The sequence below is a fragment of the Watersipora subatra genome, chromosome 10, assembly GCF_963576615.1.
Source record: "Watersipora subatra chromosome 10, tzWatSuba1.1, whole genome shotgun sequence".
Taxonomy (NCBI): domain Eukaryota; kingdom Metazoa; phylum Bryozoa; class Gymnolaemata; order Cheilostomatida; family Watersiporidae; genus Watersipora; species Watersipora subatra.
In genome coordinates this window covers 36,682,416-36,701,899 of record NC_088717.1, presented here as the reverse complement: position 1 = coordinate 36,701,899, position 19,484 = coordinate 36,682,416, and the positions used below count along the sequence as shown (strand labels likewise).

At 32.6% G+C, this 19,484-nt stretch overlaps 1 protein-coding gene across 1 annotated transcript in view; it reads left to right on the top strand.

Moving 5' to 3' along the window:
- LOC137406297 (inositol 1,4,5-trisphosphate-gated calcium channel ITPR3-like) overlaps positions 1 to 19,484 on the top strand; it is a 134,780-nt gene that overhangs the window by 47,482 nt on the left and 67,814 nt on the right. The window contains 6 exon segments of the mRNA XM_068092849.1: positions 1,968 to 2,107; positions 4,333 to 4,554; positions 10,521 to 10,731; positions 10,947 to 11,050; positions 12,711 to 12,828; positions 15,230 to 15,379. Of these exon segments, the coding sequence (XP_067948950.1) occupies positions 1,968 to 2,107; positions 4,333 to 4,554; positions 10,521 to 10,731; positions 10,947 to 11,050; positions 12,711 to 12,828; positions 15,230 to 15,379 (945 nt within the window).

Sequence of the window (19,484 nt, the reverse complement as noted above, 5' to 3'; positions counted from 1 at the left end):
AAACCCAACCAGCATTGACTTACTAGAAATAGTCAAAGTTTGCAAGCATAAGGCACCTCATCTGCACCTCTTTGTATAACTGTTAAAAATGGCAACCGTGAGCTCTTTGTTGATTGGCTAAAATATTTATGGCAGTGGAAAACATTCACAAATAACACAACTCCTACAATAAGGGGTGGCCTATATATCCTCTGTGACCATCTATCCTACTCCTCCTCTATTTACATCATATATATTTACGTCATATATATTTACGTTATATATATTTACGTCATATATATATATATATATATATATATATATATATATATATATATATATATATATATATATATATATATATATATATATATATGTATATATATACAGTCAGTATTACTAGACGCTGTACTCAGAGAACTGTACACCGAAAAAAGAACTTCCGCGATGTAAATAGTAATAATAATAAAATCCGCAAAGAAACAAAATTTAGCTATAAGTCACTACTAATATATATATATATATACATGTATATATATATTATTCTACAATAATATATATATATACGTATATTATTGTAGAATAATATATTAGTATTACCAAAATTGTCAGCTGAAGAGTGTGATAGTGGGATTTTTAGTCCCTTCTAGCTGAATATTCTTTTTTCCTTAAAATATTATTATTAAATAAATTAATTTTATTACTTTTCTGAAATGATTAGCTCCATTTCTTTTAAATTTGGAAAGCTAAAGTCCAATCTGACAGCTAGCCTTGCCAAGTTCTCTTTCTTTGTGATGCGATAGAGCAGAGCTAATTTATGGCCACCCAAGTGTAGTAAAATACTCCAATACTGTTTATGCTTGTAAGCCATCTTTCAACATAATGTCTGCAGCACAGGGATGCGCAGCAGTTTCTAGTTAATAATTCAAACTTTCTGCCTAAAACACTTACCAAGGTTTTGACATTTATAATCAATTTTTATGAACTCTCTACTTTCTCCTATGAGCTTGTTATCTCTCTAAAATTGCTTTATATGACAGATTGCTTCATAACAGATCCTTTCTTTTTTAACAAAGCATCTTGATGTGCTATTGGGTACAGTGTTCATCATAAACTATGTCCTAATTTCATTACAGGACCATTAAAACCTGCTTAAAAACTTCTTTTAAAGTCTATAATAATCTATAATCTATATACTATACATGCCAACATATTTGACTATCATATTTTCTCTGCATATAATAATTGGCCTTTATACTTGCACACTTTATCTGTCATCTTGCTTTCTAAAAGTCAATCATTTCTATTCCATGTTTTAAATATATTGTAATGTTGTTGCTTATTCCTCTGTTATATGCTCCTTTTTTCTAGGTACTGTATCTGTAAAACGTTTTCATTAAACAAGATTTATTCTGATTAAATCAATAATAATAATAATAATAATAGTAATAATATTAATAGAGCACTTGGCACAATATCCAGTCAGCTTATGTCATATCTCACTGAGGTCAGCATGGAACTGTATTTCAAAACTATTCAGAAAGCAGTACTACTAGGGACTGCCTAGATTCTAAGGAAGACTTTTCAATAGAAATGATCATTAAAGTGATAACCTTTTCGACTTAAGCTAAGGCCTGGGCTCACTTACTACCAACCACTTGGTTGTGAAAACAGTTTTTATAATAATAATGACATAATTATAGTAATAATATAATGATAGATATGATAATATTATAATAGCAATAATAATATAATAACAGAAATATTAATGATAGTAGTAAAAGTATAATGATAGTAATAATAATACATGCATCATAATAGTAATAATAATATAATAACAGAAATATTAATGATAGTAGTAAAAGTATAATGATAGTAATAATAATACATGTAACATAATAGCAATAATAACAATAATAGTAATGGTAAACTACCAATTTTTGAGCTTTATTAAAAACAACAACGGCCATGATTAAGTGTTTCTATAGAATATGTTTATCTGTAGGGAGACATCGGCCTGAAAGCTGTGCATATGGTCATGGAGTTGATCAAGGACAACCGAAAGATTGTAGACAGAATCACAAAAGAGCACATCGACATGTTTGTGAATCTTCTGACGAGAAAGAAGGTAACATGAGTCAGAATATCTAGGCTAGTCACATTTATCATAAGGAGCTTTGGCGATACTATAACATTAGGAGGGGGGTTACTTCATGACTAGTTAGCAGGGTGAGAATGTAAGTCTACAGAACCAGCTGGCTTAAATACAGAATACAGATATCTTGAGGGAGGCGAAATTGTTGTCTCGAAGTTTGTAATTTTGGTTTGTTTAGCTTATTTAGAAAGATTTTCAGATTTAGTTTTATGGTAAAGGTGTTGCTCTTTAAATAGGGCCTTGAAATTTTTGGTTCCTCGTTTTATCAGATGTCGACTGTGTACCAAAAACTTAGGAATGTGTGCTTAGAAAAGTTGATTTCTCATTTTATCACACGTAGACTGAGTACTAACAACTTCAGGACAGGTGTTTGAAAAGGTTGGTTCCTCATTTTATTGCATATAGCCTGTGTACCAGCAACTTAGGGATGTGTGCCTGAAAAGGTTGGTTCCTCATTTTATCACACATAGACTGTGTGCCAGCAAATTAATACTTCCTCTCTTTCTTTGGTTATAGTCTGTATTTCAGCAACTGGTTAGGAAGATCAAAGGTGAAAATCTATTTTAAAACATAACCTTAGTTGACTGTTTATGAAGTTGGGACAGGGTTTCATTACAAACTATTTTTTATGTTTATAGAGTTTCCTTTGCGCTCCGCCTGACATGACAGGTAGAACTCAGTGTATTATTGTTTTCAGCATTTTAAGTTGTCCATTTTTATTATATCTTTGCATTCACTCAAGCGGTGTCAGTTCTTTAAAGGAGTTCTTTGAACTTATTAATTTTTTTTGCTTTGGTGAGGAGTTGTTTTTATAACATTATGTGAAGTTTAAAAAAGGTACCTGCCTATAGTACTTGTTTCGAAGCGGTTAAAAGAGGTCCTATAAAATTTTTAGCTTTATCATCTTTGGCTTCTAAAATCGTAATAGTCTTTTTTATAAACAGCATTTGACATTTGTTTTATTTTTAGGGTAAAACACAAATTATAGTGAAAACAGAAAAACTAGAAAATCGATTAGTAGTACTATTTGAGTTTTTGTGAACAGGCAAACTGAACAAATGAATTTGGTTGTTTGTTCAATAGACCAAGTATTGAGATAAAGAACATGTGTAAAACTATTTCGGAAAAGCCATAATTTAGCCATAGAACATTTCCATGATTAGTGAGAATAACTTGCTGCATTGAGTAAGGGTTCAGCATAGCCTTAGTTCTGTTTGCTGTAGTCTTGTCAGTGATAGATGTATTTTTAAGCATTGAATTGTACTATGGTTAACACTATTATGCATAACTTAAGCGAAACAATCACTTTTTTAACTAATCATGTAGCTAGTTGCATTACAATTAGCCAATTTTGACCATTTTACCAACAATTTAACAAGAAAACTCTCACATGTTGCCAACAGGTGTAAAAACTAATGCAAGTATGAGATTTGGTTGTCGTGATTATCGTGAGGTACATGACACCATATTTTTTCAATAGAACAAACTAATAAAGAACAACTGGCTCTCAACTGATATATAGTAGATCATCAGATAAATCATAGATCATAATTGATAAATCATAGTGCATTTATAGTAGTTATTCCAACTATTGGTAAGAAAGCACTAACAAGCAGTTCAGAACTTCGAAGAGAAGCTTTTCATTCTTTGTGTTTTTAAAAAGCCTCCTTATAGCTACCATTCACCGATATCATACTTTAATTAAACATAATAATAATAATATTTACAATAGCATATAACTTTTAGTGACAAGTAATTTTGTTTGATAATGTTTAATGTTTTACCAGGTTTGACAAGGCCTACAAGTAAAAAGTTTTGCATATTTTAGTTGTTTTATTAAACTCATGTATAGTTTACATAACTTGTAGCAACTGAGATTCTGCATAAGCATACTTACATGGATTGATGTTGGTTAAAGTATACTTATGTGTACGATTTTGTACGCTTACTAACTTTTCAAAGTGAAGAACACTAACATGATTTTAATATATTTGTTGTGGTATATTTGAATGTGTAATCACTATAGCACATTACCCAATCACGGTATGGTTGTTTATTTTTGAATACCACCCATGAACCAAGCATGTCAATGGAATCACCTGCTCATGTTGTCCGGTCACATGGCCAGTGTCACTTGTGTCAAACAATTGTCTGCAGTTTTGATAACTTGTGTAATAAAGCTCAGTTCATTTTTCTAGAATTTCCAATATCTCGACTTGCTGAGTGTACTTTGCGTCTGTGACGGCATGGCTTTACCAGAAAATCAGGAGTATATCACTAAAGCTTGGCTCATGTCTTCCCGTAAGAACGTCGTCTACAATACAGACCTTGGTCAGAAGATCGGTAAAGAGTCAAACACTGTGTACGTATCTACAGACAACGCTCGCACCTGGACTGCACTACCAGACTTTGTTGCAAGGGTAAGTCAGTGAAATTTTGGGTAGATTCAGTCCATACATGTTGTGAACTGCGCTTGTCCACTCGCAGTATTTTTTCTCGCAGATTGAATTTTATATGTTTTGTTACAAATTTGTTGTTCAACGCAATCCTTACTAAGAACGTTAATTGCACTAAATGCTTTCAGAATTTAACTTTTAAAACTTCAACATGTAATTTTAAAAAAAAATTAGTTTACTTTTAAAGTTTGTTTGACAGTTTTCTTTGCTGGGTCTAAACATCTGTGTTTTTCTGCAAAACAAATTAAAGTGCAAGAAAAGATACTGTGTGCTGGCAGCTCTACTAGCAAGTTGATTGTTGTTCAACTGTTGTTTTAGATGATAGTTTGAAGATTAGACACTTCCATTAACAACATCATCTACATGTACATCATCTACATGTACATCATCTACATGTACATTCTTGCTTAAAGATAAACTTACACAAATTTTTTGTGAATTTTATCAGAAAGTATCCGTAGTTTTGTATTATTTGCGATTGCTTTTGATGTTTGAGATGAGCTGATTGCCAGGATGTTTCGAGATTAATATCGACAAAACTTGATCGCGGTTAAAACGCTCAATATTAATATATTAATATTGTTTCAAGAATAAAATCAATAAGATTTGACCACAATTAAAACGCTCAGAAGAAAAATACTTGCGAAATGATGTCACTAGTTGATGTGGCATTTAAGTTGAATCATTACGTGTCTCTGTTCTGTCAGTCTCTGTCAGTAATTAAAGACGCTGTAATTGCACTTTCGATTGATTTGAGCATTTTAACTGACATCAAGTTTTGTTGAATTTAATCTACAAACATCCTGGCTATCAAATTACCATAAACATAAAAAAATCACAAATGATGGAAAAGTTCTGATACTGACTGATAAAGTCTACTATAATCTTATTCAAGTTTATCTTTAAACAGAAGTCTTGTTAACACAGTTGATAGATCCAAACTTATAGTCAGTTTGCTAGAGAGCTGAATAATTATTGTCTATACTTTTAAGGAACTATTTTTTACATCAGTATACATTACATAAAATATTGACAAAATTAAACTGATTTTAAATTAAAAAATAGCCACCCAAAGTTAAAATGGTTGACTGTATTAGTGATTCATAAATTGACAGTTAAATTTCCTGTTCTTGTTGATAGGCAAAGTTAGACTACTGACTGGTAGTATAATAAAATACATTTTATAAGTTATATTATTTTTCTATCACTATGGCGGTTTTCACTACAATCTTGTCATTGGATTGAACCAAATTTTTGTTTCATTTCGCAAATGAGACTAATTTTTCTACAACTAAAATCGTTTCATTCTATTTTTCGTAAAGATTAAAGTCAAGGTTAAAATTTTTTTATTTAAATGGACTAGATTCAATTTTTTTAAATATGCTTTTAGCAACTTTGCCCATCCCCGCGAAGCAAAATGTCACATGATCTGCCACATGGTAAAAGTTGCTTTTGCTTTAGTGTTACAATGAGTAATAAATTTCTGAATCTTTTTTGTGGCCAGCAATATTTTGACTAATTATTAAATAAACTAACTGCACACATTGAAAGCATGCTTACTGGCAGCATGAGCAAGATCTCTAAAGACCATTTTGACAATGACCCACTAAAAAAAAACTAAAGACAAATGCATCTCTATTTCTTTGTTGCATGCCACCTGCATGATATGTGTCTGCTTCATCAATGTTAATGGTTGAGCCCACTTTATGTTGAAACATTTTTAATGCTGTGTAGATATGAACATGGCAATTACACATTAAATTTTAAAGGTCTAACTAAGTTGCTTATTATACATATGCAACATCAAATTCATTAGAAAAATTCTAAAAATTTTGTTTTTTAAAACTGAGTTCTAAAAATAGAGTAATTTTCTTGTGGGCTGAAGTCAGAAATTTTCACATTTCTTTACCTTCACAGTCTGTAACCAAAGTCTTACTCATTCTATCGCTAAATTTTTGTGTATAATATATACATTCTTATTCAAAACATGGAGAGGCATCACCATTGTAATACACATTGCTGGCATTGCGAATTATGTTTGCTGTAACTTTTACGTCAAACAAACATTGATCGCATTCTTGTTGGCTTCATTGAAAATTATATAACTAAAAGTTAGTATTCTGTGAGGGTTGAAGAATTTACATAATTTCCTAAAGAGGACTTGAAGTTGTTCTTTCTTGCTATCTAATTGCTGATGTTGATGAAAATAAAGGGGTAGTAACTCATTAAACACAAGCGTTTAAAGAAAGGTTGAGTCAATAGAAGTCTCTTGTATCCGAACTAAAGGAAATAAAAAGAATTTTTAATATTCCCTCTGCTGATACATGTGTAGCTTGCTTGATATTGTTACTGAGGAAGACTAGGATTTGCATGCAAATGTAGCTACTGCTTTGAACTGCTGTCAATCCGTTGTTCTATCATTTTAACTTAGGCGCCAATGCTTGCCAGCGCAAATGAATCTGACGAGGTATTTGGTAATTCTTGATGCTGTTGGCATGGTTGATTGTAACAGTTATATGTTTCTTGCTACTAATTCACCAGCTATGCTATTGGCTCTGTTCTCCCATCTCTTTGGCTTTATGCTGAGCACTGCTTGTGAGTTTGTTTGTTTGCCATTTATTTTCATTTAATTAGCCGCTAGTGTCATCTGTAAGCGTGTTGAAATTGAGTGCGGGTACCTTGTCCTATAGCAGTTTTGGCAAGTCTAACTGGTGCAAACATAATTATAGCTTCACAAACATAAATCATAAGCTTTACTCAACTGTTTATAAACTTTTGCGGTGTTGGAATACATTGTCTGTCACTAAATGAGTATTATAAAATAGAATTTATCTATTTATCTGATTTAACCTTCTAAGAAGAATGTTCTAGAAGTTCTAGAAGAATGTTCTAGGTTATTTTATATGTGAATATTTCCATTGCAATCGGGAATGATCATTTCAGTGATCAGCAATGTGTTTGATGGCCGTTCAACATTATTTTTGAAAGCAGTTTGTTCTTTAAATGCTTATATATTTTAACTGTTGATAAAAAGAACATTAAATAATTTACTTCTTTACTGTTATTGCTGCTCCATTTTTGTTTGTAGTTTTTGACTGGTTGTTTTATAAGTCTAAAATAGCGTAAAGAAAACTGAAACTTTACTAGTTACCACTGAACAACTACAGCATGGCAGCAGTTGCTATAGTTGTAACTGGTGTAGGCAGCAGCTGCCTACACCAGTTACAACTATAGCATGGCAGCAGCTGCCTACACCAGTTACAACTATAGCATGGCAGCAGCTGCCTACACCAGTTACAACTATAGCATGGCAGATGCTGCCTACACCAGTTACAACTATAGCATGGCAGATGCTGCCTACACCAGTTACAACTATAGCATGGCAGATGCTGCCTACACCAGTTACAACTATAGCATGGCAGATGCTGCCTACACCAGTTACAACTATAGCATGGCAGCAGCTGCCTACACCAGTTACAACTATAGCATGGCAGATGCTGCCTACACCAGTTACAACTATAGCATGGCAGATGCTGCCTACACCAGTTACAACTATAGCATGGCAGATGCTGCCTACACCAGTTACAACTATAGCATGGCAGATGTTGCTAACATTTTTGTTCTCGCTGCTGCAGCTGAGTATCCTCTTTTTTATACTTCTAGAAAATTTAGTAATTTAATTTTTAGATAATTTAGTTTCTAGAGTTATTTAGCATAAGTGGGATAATTTTATGTAAGCTGTTATTTTTATATGCTAATTAATTATTTGGTGATTAAAGAATGTTATTTTTTTACCGTAAGCGCATGAAAGGAGAACTCTCCGCTGTGGCAAAAATACATATGTTATCAGCGACTTTCTATTAAGGTGCATTCGCTGATGACTTAGCGGTTATGCCTAATTATCAGCTCATGACTACTTAAAATTGTGTTAGTCTGGAATTCTTTAGAATTTTTTTTGCCACAATTTTTTATAGTCGCATTATTATATTTTTAGTCGCATTAATAACAACCTTTGTAAATTTTTTACATTATTAAAATATTTGATTTTGTGTTTTATCTTCAATTTACTTTTCTTACGCCATGTTTTGATAAACTAGATCTTACTAACCAAAAGACTTGCTAGTCATTGAAAACTGGCAGATAAAGGTTTGCCTATATAAACATATGCACTCGCTTCAGCTTAGTCTCCTCTAGTTTTCCTGATTTATTAGTAGGTAGAAAGGTGATGGGGATACTAATACTCGTAGGTAGATCTCACAAGCTTAGCCTTAGACTGTAGCTGCACCATCATAACATGTAGTTATATTTGAGTAGTTTTTGGTGTTTTCCAAGTCTCTTAGTCTAGTTAATCTGAGTGATTTGCTGCTAGTCTTGTGGTTTGCTGTGTTTGTTATTAATAGTCTTTCAGGTATTTCATGTAAACTTTATACACTGCAAAGTCCTGGTGTGTTTAACTAATATTTTCAAATAATATAATGGCAAAGTATTTTTCATAATAATTCTATTCTGCCATAATAGCTCTTTTAGTTTAAAAGTGGAGAACTTTATTGCCACATTAATTTGAATGCGTGTCATAATATAATGTATTGTCTTACGGTAATACATGAACATGTACAGTACTGTGATATAATATGTCTTATGGCAATACATGAACATGTACAGTTCTGTGATATAATCAAATGTCTTATGGTAATACATGAACATGTACAGTTCTGTGATATAATATAATGTCTTATGGTAATACATGAACATGTACAGTACTGTGATATAATATAATGTCTTATGGTAATATATGAACATGTACAGTGCTATGATTTAATATGTCTTATGGTAATACATGAACATGTACAGTTCTGTGATATAATCAAATGTCTTATGGTAATACATGAACATGTACAGTACTGTGATATAATATAATGTCTTATGGTAATACATGAACATGTACAGTTCTGTGATATAATCAAATGTCTTATGGTAATAAATGAACATGTACAGTTCTGTGATATAATCAAATGTCTTATGGTAATACATGAACATGTACAGTACTGTGATATAATATAATGTCTTATGGTAATACATGAACATGTACAGTGCTATGATATAATATGTCTTATGGTAATACATGAACATGTACAGTACTGTGATATAATATAATGTCTTATGGTAATACATGAACATGTACAGTGCTATGATATAATATGTCTTATAGTAATACATGAACATGTACTGTACTGTGATATAATATAATGTCTTATGGTAATACATGAACATGTACAGTTCTGTGATATAATCAAATGTCTTATGGTAATACATGAACATGTACAGTACTGTGATATAATATAATGTCTTATGGTAATACATGAACATGTACAGTTCTGTGATATAATCAAATGTCTTATGGTAATACATGAACATGTACAGTACTGTGATATAATATAATGTCTTATGGTAATACATGAACATGTACAGTGCTATGATATAATATGTCTTATGGTAATACATGAACATGTACAGTACTGTGATATAATATAATGTCTTATGATAATACATGAACATGTACAGTGCTATGATATAATATGTCTTATGGTAATACATGAACATGTACAGTTCTGTGATATAATCAAATGTCTTATGGTAATACATGAACATGTACAGTACTGTGATATAATATAACATCTTATGGTAGTTCTTAGACTTGTTTAATTTTGTGACTGTTGAAGTACATGGGACCAATTTGATACATCGCTGCCGGTTTTACAAAATATTGTTGGTAACTTATCCTTACAACATGAATTAAATACACTGTAGAAACATTAGTTGTAAGAAATTGGATAGCCTGTATTTGCAGTTGCTAGGAAATAATATTTGTTAGGCTTTTATTCATCTTTACTAAATATAAATAACACACGAATGTTTCTCGTACATTGCAGCGAGATGAGTCCAACAAGGACAATCAAAAATTTCTTTTTCTCACTCACCAACTCGATCTCTTTGGTAAACTCTGCTTTGGCCGCAACAGATTTGCAATTAATGTCATCACGGAAGAGCTTTGCTACTTGACTTGGGAAGAAGCGTTTCTTTGCTTGAGTAATGAGCAACTTCCTGATAGCCTCAGAGCCAAGTACTGTGACCTCATCATTGGTGAGATTATGTTTCTCTTTACTTTGGCCACTAGTAGTAAAAGTTTGTAACTACACATGTATAGGTGTAAGTAATAAATGTGATATGTTTCAAGGAATGTTTGTCTTAAAACAGGCCCTTGACTTTATGGCTGTAATGTGTGTGGTCAGTTTCCCAAAAGTACACTGATAGATTTTCTGTGAAGTTGTTCATTACAAGTATAATTGCTCTTGTAGCTATGTTTGTCGACATTGATGAAAACGTGTCAGTGTTAGACAGGATCAAACTGACCTTTGTCTATGACGAAGTCAACAACAATGCAGATGATGAGTTTGGTCAGGTAAGTCAAGACAATGTTTAGTCTCGTTATGTGTGGAGTGCAAACTTTTATCTTTTAATGGGACAATAATGCAAGTGTTGGCAGGTGTTTTTATACAAGCCATTTGTTATCACAGTTTTACTTTATTATTATTATCACAAGTCACAAACCATTTTTTTACTTGTTTTTTTCTAAATATTTATATTTAAGTAACGGTGCCAAAAAAAGTTGGAAACAATTCTGTAATGGTGTTAGGTTTGAAAGTTGATTATTCTGCAGAGAATTCAATAAAAATATGAGTGGTTGTTTACTTTTATTAGTATGATAGTTACTTTGCTTTAACTAACTTCCTTCAACAATTATGCTCTACGTTGTTTTTTTAACTCAAGATTGAAAAATCTAGCATATAAATTTTTATTTTTATCATAGAAGTTTTTCTTACACTTAGCATATATGAAATCTATAGTTGGTACTATTTAATTAGAAATCAGTTGACATTCCTGCAATGTGCGCACATTTTCTTAGCTTGGTTCAAGCTGCAGATAGTGAGAGTTGTAAAACACTGTTGTTTGCACTCTGTTAAAGAAGGAAAAAAGAAAAAGGGAAGAAGAGGTGCGTATATAATAAGGGCAGTCATAAGAATTGTACCCATTTGCAGTCTTAGTTGCATCGCTACTTGACGTTGTACCTACGCTGTAACAATTGTCCTCATCGCTACATGACGCTGTACCTATACTTTAATAATTGTCCTTGCTGTAGCTTTTCTCTATCATACTCGCTAATTCATCTGAGCTAATGCCTAACTCCTCTTTCTCATTTTTTGGGCAATCATTGTAACCATTTAGGCAGGAGTTGTCTACTCATGACAATCAATCTATTTGGATTATAGCGAGGAAATAACTTCTCTTATTTTTGAGGTTGACATGAGTTGAGTTAGAAACCTAATTCAAAGTGCAAACTACTATTTATGTTAATTTGTAGTGGTTTAAGTTTTGTGCTATACAAAGGTGGAGAAAGCCATAATCATCCGACAGTTGTTATAAAGGCTGATCTTTGTCTTGCATTCTCACAACTATCCCAAACATTGAACTAAATAGCATACTTAAAATTGGAATCATTGTCATCTATTAGACTTATAGAAGCTACAGCTGCAATGAACTAGTAGTCTTCTCTCTTTCCCAGTTGGATTGTTGAAGCATTGACAGCTTCCTTCATATGTCAGCGCTGCTTCTCCTTGCTGAGTGACTTCCTACTTTTTGTTGCCAGTCCTTGAATTGCATGAAACTATCAGTCTGGCTATTGCTGGGGAGTATTAAAGTGGTTGTTTTTTATTTATGCTAAAAATGAAAGTATTTCTTGTCACTTTTAACACCAAATACTTTAATTTTTAATTTATGAGTATTATTTAATTTTGTCAACTCAATTTGCATCCACTTACATAGTATGCGTTGTTCTGCTTATCGGGCTAGTACTTTGTTGTGTCGCCAAACCGCTTCTTGAGCATTTCTATAGTTTGCTGTAGTTACTACTAAGTCATGATTATTTGTGGTCAAATTACTTTAAAGAATTTCGCTTGTTTACTAAACTAACTGATTCTAAATATTTTTTGCTGTACTCTTATACAAATATTGTTTTGTTAAAATTGTAAAGTTAATTAATTTATTATTGCTTCAATTTGTAGACCATGACGAGAAGTCAAGTGACCATGCGATATTTTCCTCAAATACGTGACTGGATTTCAAACTTCCTTGACCACAACAAAGACATGACTGCCTCACTGACTGGACACAACCTGCTTGGTATGCCAGCGATGTTGCCTCAGTTTGACATTTTTAATGCAATTTCTTTGTTAGTAAAACAAAAAGAAATATGATCAAAAACAAAAAGCTGTTTCATGTTTGCTAACTAAATGGAAGGTCAAAAACTTAAGAAATCTATTTAAATTTTATAGTATTTGATGCTCAAAAATGAGATATTGAATCAATGTTGCCAAAAGATGACCGTATGACGAGTGTACGATTCAAGATGCAAACATAGTGAGTAATCCTTCAAAGATCAAGTATGATGTCTGATCAGCCAGCTGCAAGCAGGTGCAAGCAGGTGCAAGCAGGTGCTACGCGTGTTTTAATATTCCAAGAGCATAATTGCAAATAACTCTATGAACTGGGTTGGACATGGCTGATTTCAGTGCAAAGGAACAATGACGTCTGGAGACATGCCCGCTTTCAGAGAGAAATTTAAGGCTAAATGTCATTTCTGTCACTCTCAGTAACTTTAATGGGAATTGAAACTGAACTTGTTGTTTGAAGGTCAGGCTTTCGAGACTACTAGGCCATGGTTGCTCTCTCTATTAAGTATGCTTACTGGATGATAACATATTGAGTGTGCTCTCTAGATAATATGATAATTATATTTCCGTTGGTCATCACTCCACACTATTGTTTACTGATAACCTTCAGGACACTAATTAAATTGGGTAGAATGACTGCTGATTTTGTTTTAAAAAAGATTTTGCAAAGAGTTAATAATTTTTAAGTTAGAATACCGTAAAACCTCTAATTGAACGCCACCTCTAATTGAACGCCACGTCTGTTTGATAATAGAGTATAATACATAATCGAGTGCCATGGTGTTTAATTAGAGGTTTTATGGTATGGTTTGACACGCTGCTTCTTTGTATTTCAGCTGTAAAATAATTTCGATTAAAGTCAGCGTAAAGTATACTAGAAATTCCCCTGTCATACAGCCAAAGTGATATTGAAAAAAGAAAGGGTACTGATGGTTGAAAAATGCAATATTAGCAGTCAAATGGCACTGCAGTGCAATAGGATAACTGCAATGGTAGCTGTAATGTACTGGGTGTGGGTGTTATTATATACAACAAACAGCAATAATGAAAGGAAAAGATTATATGTTTATATCTCTCCCTCTGCAATACGAGAAATGCAATATTGGCCAATATTAGAAGTAAAATGCACTGATATTATTAGAATAACCAATATTATTAATATAGTAATACAGTAATAATAGAAAACCAATGCACAATTTTGTTTACATTTCAAAACGTCATAGCTAACAATATCAAGAAGTTGTGATATTTATATAGATTTTTAGAAAATCTATTTAACAAAACTATTTAAAAAAATAATAACAGTAACATACTGCCCGTCATCGATGTTGTTAGTGTGACTATAACACTTCAATAGTCATCCAAACCTATAATTAAATATTGTAATAATCTCATAAGAATCGTTAGAAAAAAATATCATCGTCATTTCCTTTACTTACACCGCTTTGGACATCAGTTAGAATACCAAAGTACTCAAAAGTTTTCAAAATGTCAGTTACTTTGAAATCGGTAAAAAAAAGAAACGATTTCAGTACTTCTACGTTAATTACAGAAACCTTCGGCAATTCGCCAATGCTATAGACTGGTGAAATGTGCGCGTTATTCTTTCGTGAAATGCGCACGACTTAATGGTTCTATTTTCTGTCGGTCTTAATTTTGATAAAAACAAGGCTTGACAAGTTTCAATAACAATTTTTGGCCAAATTAATCTGTCTATTTGTGTATAATCCGATCAGATGGGTAAGGTTTAGGAACATGTCGTCAATTTTCAAAGACTTGGTAACATATTTAAATATGTTTTTATGTGTTTTGTATTGTTAGTATACTTAAACGACTCTACACAAAAATGGTTAAATTTGTTGATGAGATTTCGGTACAAGGGTTTGCGACGTTGTTGATAAATAATTTTCGTGAGTTGTGTGCACATGCATTTATCATAAAACACTCAAACATTCACTCCGCTCATTTGGTCGTGGGATTAACTTTTTAGTGTTCTGGATTACCAACATTTAAATTTCTCATTCATTTTATAATTTTACTTAAATCATTGATTATTAGCATAAAAAGCAAAGTTTCAGAAAAGTTTTGCAAGCTAAACAGCCTTCATTAAAATATGCCAATTCGATAGTTTTACTAATACCTGCACTCATAACTTTAGTTGTAGTTTTTAGAATTTGGTGACAATCATTAAATCATTGATTCTATAAATAAAAGATTTAATATATAAAAATATTAAATATTATTAAAATTAAATGTAAATAATATAAATTTCATCTTGACGATTGCATCTCAAGACTGTACAGTAGTTATAAGTACTTATTTGATGTGAAATTATTGTCTTTTGTTTTTAGTGGAGCAAGTCCTGAGGCTAGTTCACTACCTGGTCATGTATGGTTATTATGGCAATACAGATGACATTAAGCAACTTATTAAACCCCTTCTAGACCTGATGGATGGCCGCAATGACAAGCCATACCCAAAACCTGACAGCAGTGGAAATGGTGAGTCAGTGTTAGGGAGTCGTCTTTTCACTAGTCTAGCCCTATTAATGTTTCAACAACTCCACCATGATCATATGTGAGCTAAGCATTCAATAGTTTGCTATTGCTGCTAGCAACATAGCTAACAACACCATACCTTAATACTGATTATTTAGAAACTGTGACATGTTGCTAAGCGCTGCCACTATTTATTAGCTGACATAATGTTCAATATAATCAATCACCTCATCATAAATCACGACAGAGGAATCATTTTGCAAATCAGAGCTATGTTTAAGTTTTACTTGAAGTAGTTTAAATTTGTGACTTAACGCGCTATATTTCTAGAAATAATTGCAAAGCAACTTGGTATGTAATTTACTTGTTGTCAATTGCCAGCATGAGATTTACCTGTTGACAGTTGTCAGCATGTGGATCACCTGTAAAAAGTTGCCAACATGTGAATCACCTTTTGGCAATTGCCAATGTGCAACATGTTTACTCTCGCTGTTGAATAATAAAAATTGATTGAACAGCCAATGCTAATAAAGGTTTACTGCTTTACACGCCTGCTTCTTTTTAACAATTAATTATTAATGAGAGAACAAATATTGAGTGAAACTGGTGTAATCACCAAAATTATTCGCAATATGCAAGTTAGTCAGTTGGATGTGATTCACTACGATAAAGTTCAGTAAAAACTACTAACAGCTTGGTAGCTGGTAGTATAAGATTAAAAACTTATACAATCATGTAGTATGAGCATTCTCTTTTTAAGGCTGGTTTACAATATATCGTCGTATATCCATATCAACCACACTATGCCTTGGTAACCTTCTGTGATGATAACAATGTTCACATTATTACAAATCCATCTATGTTTACATCAGTGGATAGTTCATGGTTTAGCATTCTAATAACACAATGCCATTGTGGAAACGACAAAATACTAGTCCCGCAGCAACTGTCATGAAAGAAAATATAGATTGAGCAGTTTGACAGCCAATCACTATCACTGATGCACATTGCACAGGTTGTCAAGGGTGTTTGGTAAGCTATGGAAAAGTTTGATAGCTCCAATCTTTGCTGACATATATGCATTCCTTGACGATGCCAATGCTTTACAATGCACATAGTTGACTAGTAGAAGCCAAGAGAACACTATTCTGACATACAGTGGTATAGAGTGAGCCAGCCTTTAAGTTTGCGCAATAACACGATATTGTGATTAATATAAAAAATAATAACTTTGTAGCTGTGGCAATTCTGGAAGTTGTAATTGAGAAGCACTGAGAGCTGTAACGGTTTACAGGGCTTGAAGAGAATGTTATGCGTCTACTATATTCTGAATTGATTGATACATGTTTGTTCGCATAATTGGCAAGTTAATTTGATGTAGATAAGATTTCAAGGCACGCAGGCATTAAACCCTCTGAAAATCAAAGCAGTTATACAGCTTAAATCTCCACAGATTTGTGTCAATGTATGCGTTTTATTCTCACGCAATATCGCTTGTTTTATCTTCTAAACCATTTCCAATTTGACACTTTGAGCTACAAGTGCTTCATACATGTGAATAAAAATATATGCTACTTTAGCGTGAGGCCTATTGCGCTTTAGCCCGAGATATACTTCCTGTTTGTATTGTAACTTTAAATTTCACAAACAACATAACAGATGTTTACGCTCCGACAGAAAAGTTATAAAACTGAAATAATGATAACAATTTACTAAATGGCATTTAGAAATTTTTTAGTTAACTGCTAGACTCTTTAATTGGTCATTCGTAACTGCGGGTATTTTTTTACAAGTCTAAAAATTGTAGAAACTTTTTAGTGCACCTGAAAATATATATACTTGTTATTTTGCATGTCTATAAAAGTCCTGCACACATATAAAATACTTCCAGTTACTGTAAATGTACAGTTTATGTTAATAAAGTTATTATTCTTTTTCTAACTAGCAAATTTTCACTTCAAAAGTAGCCAAACCAGCATCACTAATAGATAAGGTTTCGGTGTTTGTAATATAAAATTATTTGAAGGATATCTCTTACCTAGTTGACTTAATGCAATACTAATGCTACTAAAGAATAGCTATAGTCATAAATTCATTCCAAGCAACAACCCAAATCTCATTTAAAATTTAAAACACAACTTTTACCTGTTACAAACTATGAGCTGTCAGATAACTACGGGAACATGTATAGTGCATGTAATAAAGTGACAATAGTTGTCATAGTGACAATAAAGGCAATTCCTATTGCTAGTTACTTTTGCTCTGCTGCCAAATCAGATTTTGACGCGTTCTCTAAACCGTCATATCAGAGATCAACTTGCACAAAATTTTAGTAGATTTCATCCGAAACTATTGGATTTTTCTATCATTTGTGACTGTTTTTGATGTTTAAAGGTTGACTTGCAACAAAATTCACATTACAGTTATTTGATATGAAAAGATTCACCATGTCTTACTCAGTTGTGTTGTAGGTGCAAAATATGTGGAAATGTGATTACAAGCTCTTAAAAGCTCAAAAACGAACAGTTAATCGCAGCCACACGAGACCACCGTAGTTTGAATTCTCTTTCCAAAATGGCTCAAATGTGACGTAGTTGTGAGAGATGGTTTCTGTTTACACTTTCATGCAACTTTATTCGTCGAAATATTTCACAAATATACTTCACGCATTCAATAAAACCATGTCTATTGTTCTTACGTGTCTATTTTATCATCATTTTAATGCTGTCACTTTTAGCAGTGATATCTTATAACTTACCATAAAAATTAGTTTAATCTTTTAGCCTTAGCTTGAAGGAGTACATATCATTGTCTGATAATCATGACGAGCCTGTTGGTCATTTGTGATAATCGAAAAGTGCTGCAGAAATTATTTGCGAAGTATTGGGTCACATGATCAGATTACGACTTGCCGATTAGACCAAACTGAAACAAAACTGTTAAGTAGTGAACATCTATATTTGATACGGGGTCTTCGGTAACACCCGAAGTGTTTGTTATAAACTAGTGCTGCGATAAGTTTTATATTGCCCTTTCAATTCACGTGAGAACATCACGTGGCAAGACGATAACCAAATTTCATGACTAAGTCAGAGAAATAAAGAGATTCCAATCTATGGCGGCTTTTCGTTTTTGAGCTTTTAAGAGCTTGTAACCGTATTTCCACATATTTTGCACCTACAACACAACAGAGTAAAACATGGTGAATCTTTTGATATCAAATAACTGTAATGTGAATTATATTGCAAGTCAACCTTTAAGGTGATCTGATTGCCAGAGTGTTTCTAGATCAAAATCGCTTTCATAATTCGTGATTTCACTTTTGCTTGATCTGATCTTTTTAACCGCTATCAAGTTTTGTCGATTTTGATCTTGAAACATCCTGGCAGTCAGATCACCTCAAACAAAAAACAAACGCAAATGATAGAAAAATACCGATAGTTTCTGATGAATTCTGTTAAAATTTTGTGTAGGTTTATTTTTAAACATGTTCGTTCACAGTTGAGGTGAAAACAAGTTTGAAGAATAAACACAGTCATGGGGGAGTTCTCCGAGCCCTGGAATTTTAGTTCAGTGAGCTGAACTTAAAAGGCTGCACCTCGCGTGGCCATTTTCTTTCTATCACACAAATACGCATGACAGTACCTGAATTATTTCCTTTTTGCTGCCTTCTCTGAAGAGAAGGCTGAGTTTTATTCAAGTTTTCTTTAGCAACAAGAATATTTATTACTAGCAGGCATTGAGATGAAAACTAGTACACAAGTAGAATGTACAAAACAGTTCGATAAGCTGCCACTTGAGAAAAGGTTTTATGCAAATGATGAATACGGAATGATTACGCATTAATGGACTGCTATGATGTCATAATAAACACTATTTAAGAAATGCGTTAGAAAAAGCATTTGAGGAAATGTATAAAAGCAAAGATTAAGCTCTATTTGCTCTTTTTGTTGTCACATTTTTCACTTACATCGTGATGATATTTGAAAAAGATTATTTTGATTTCTGAGAAGGTCTGGCAGTGATATACAACCTAAACATCCACCATCGTATGTTTGTTATTGAAATTTCTGTAGTTACTTTGCTCAGAATATTTGTATTTATCCGT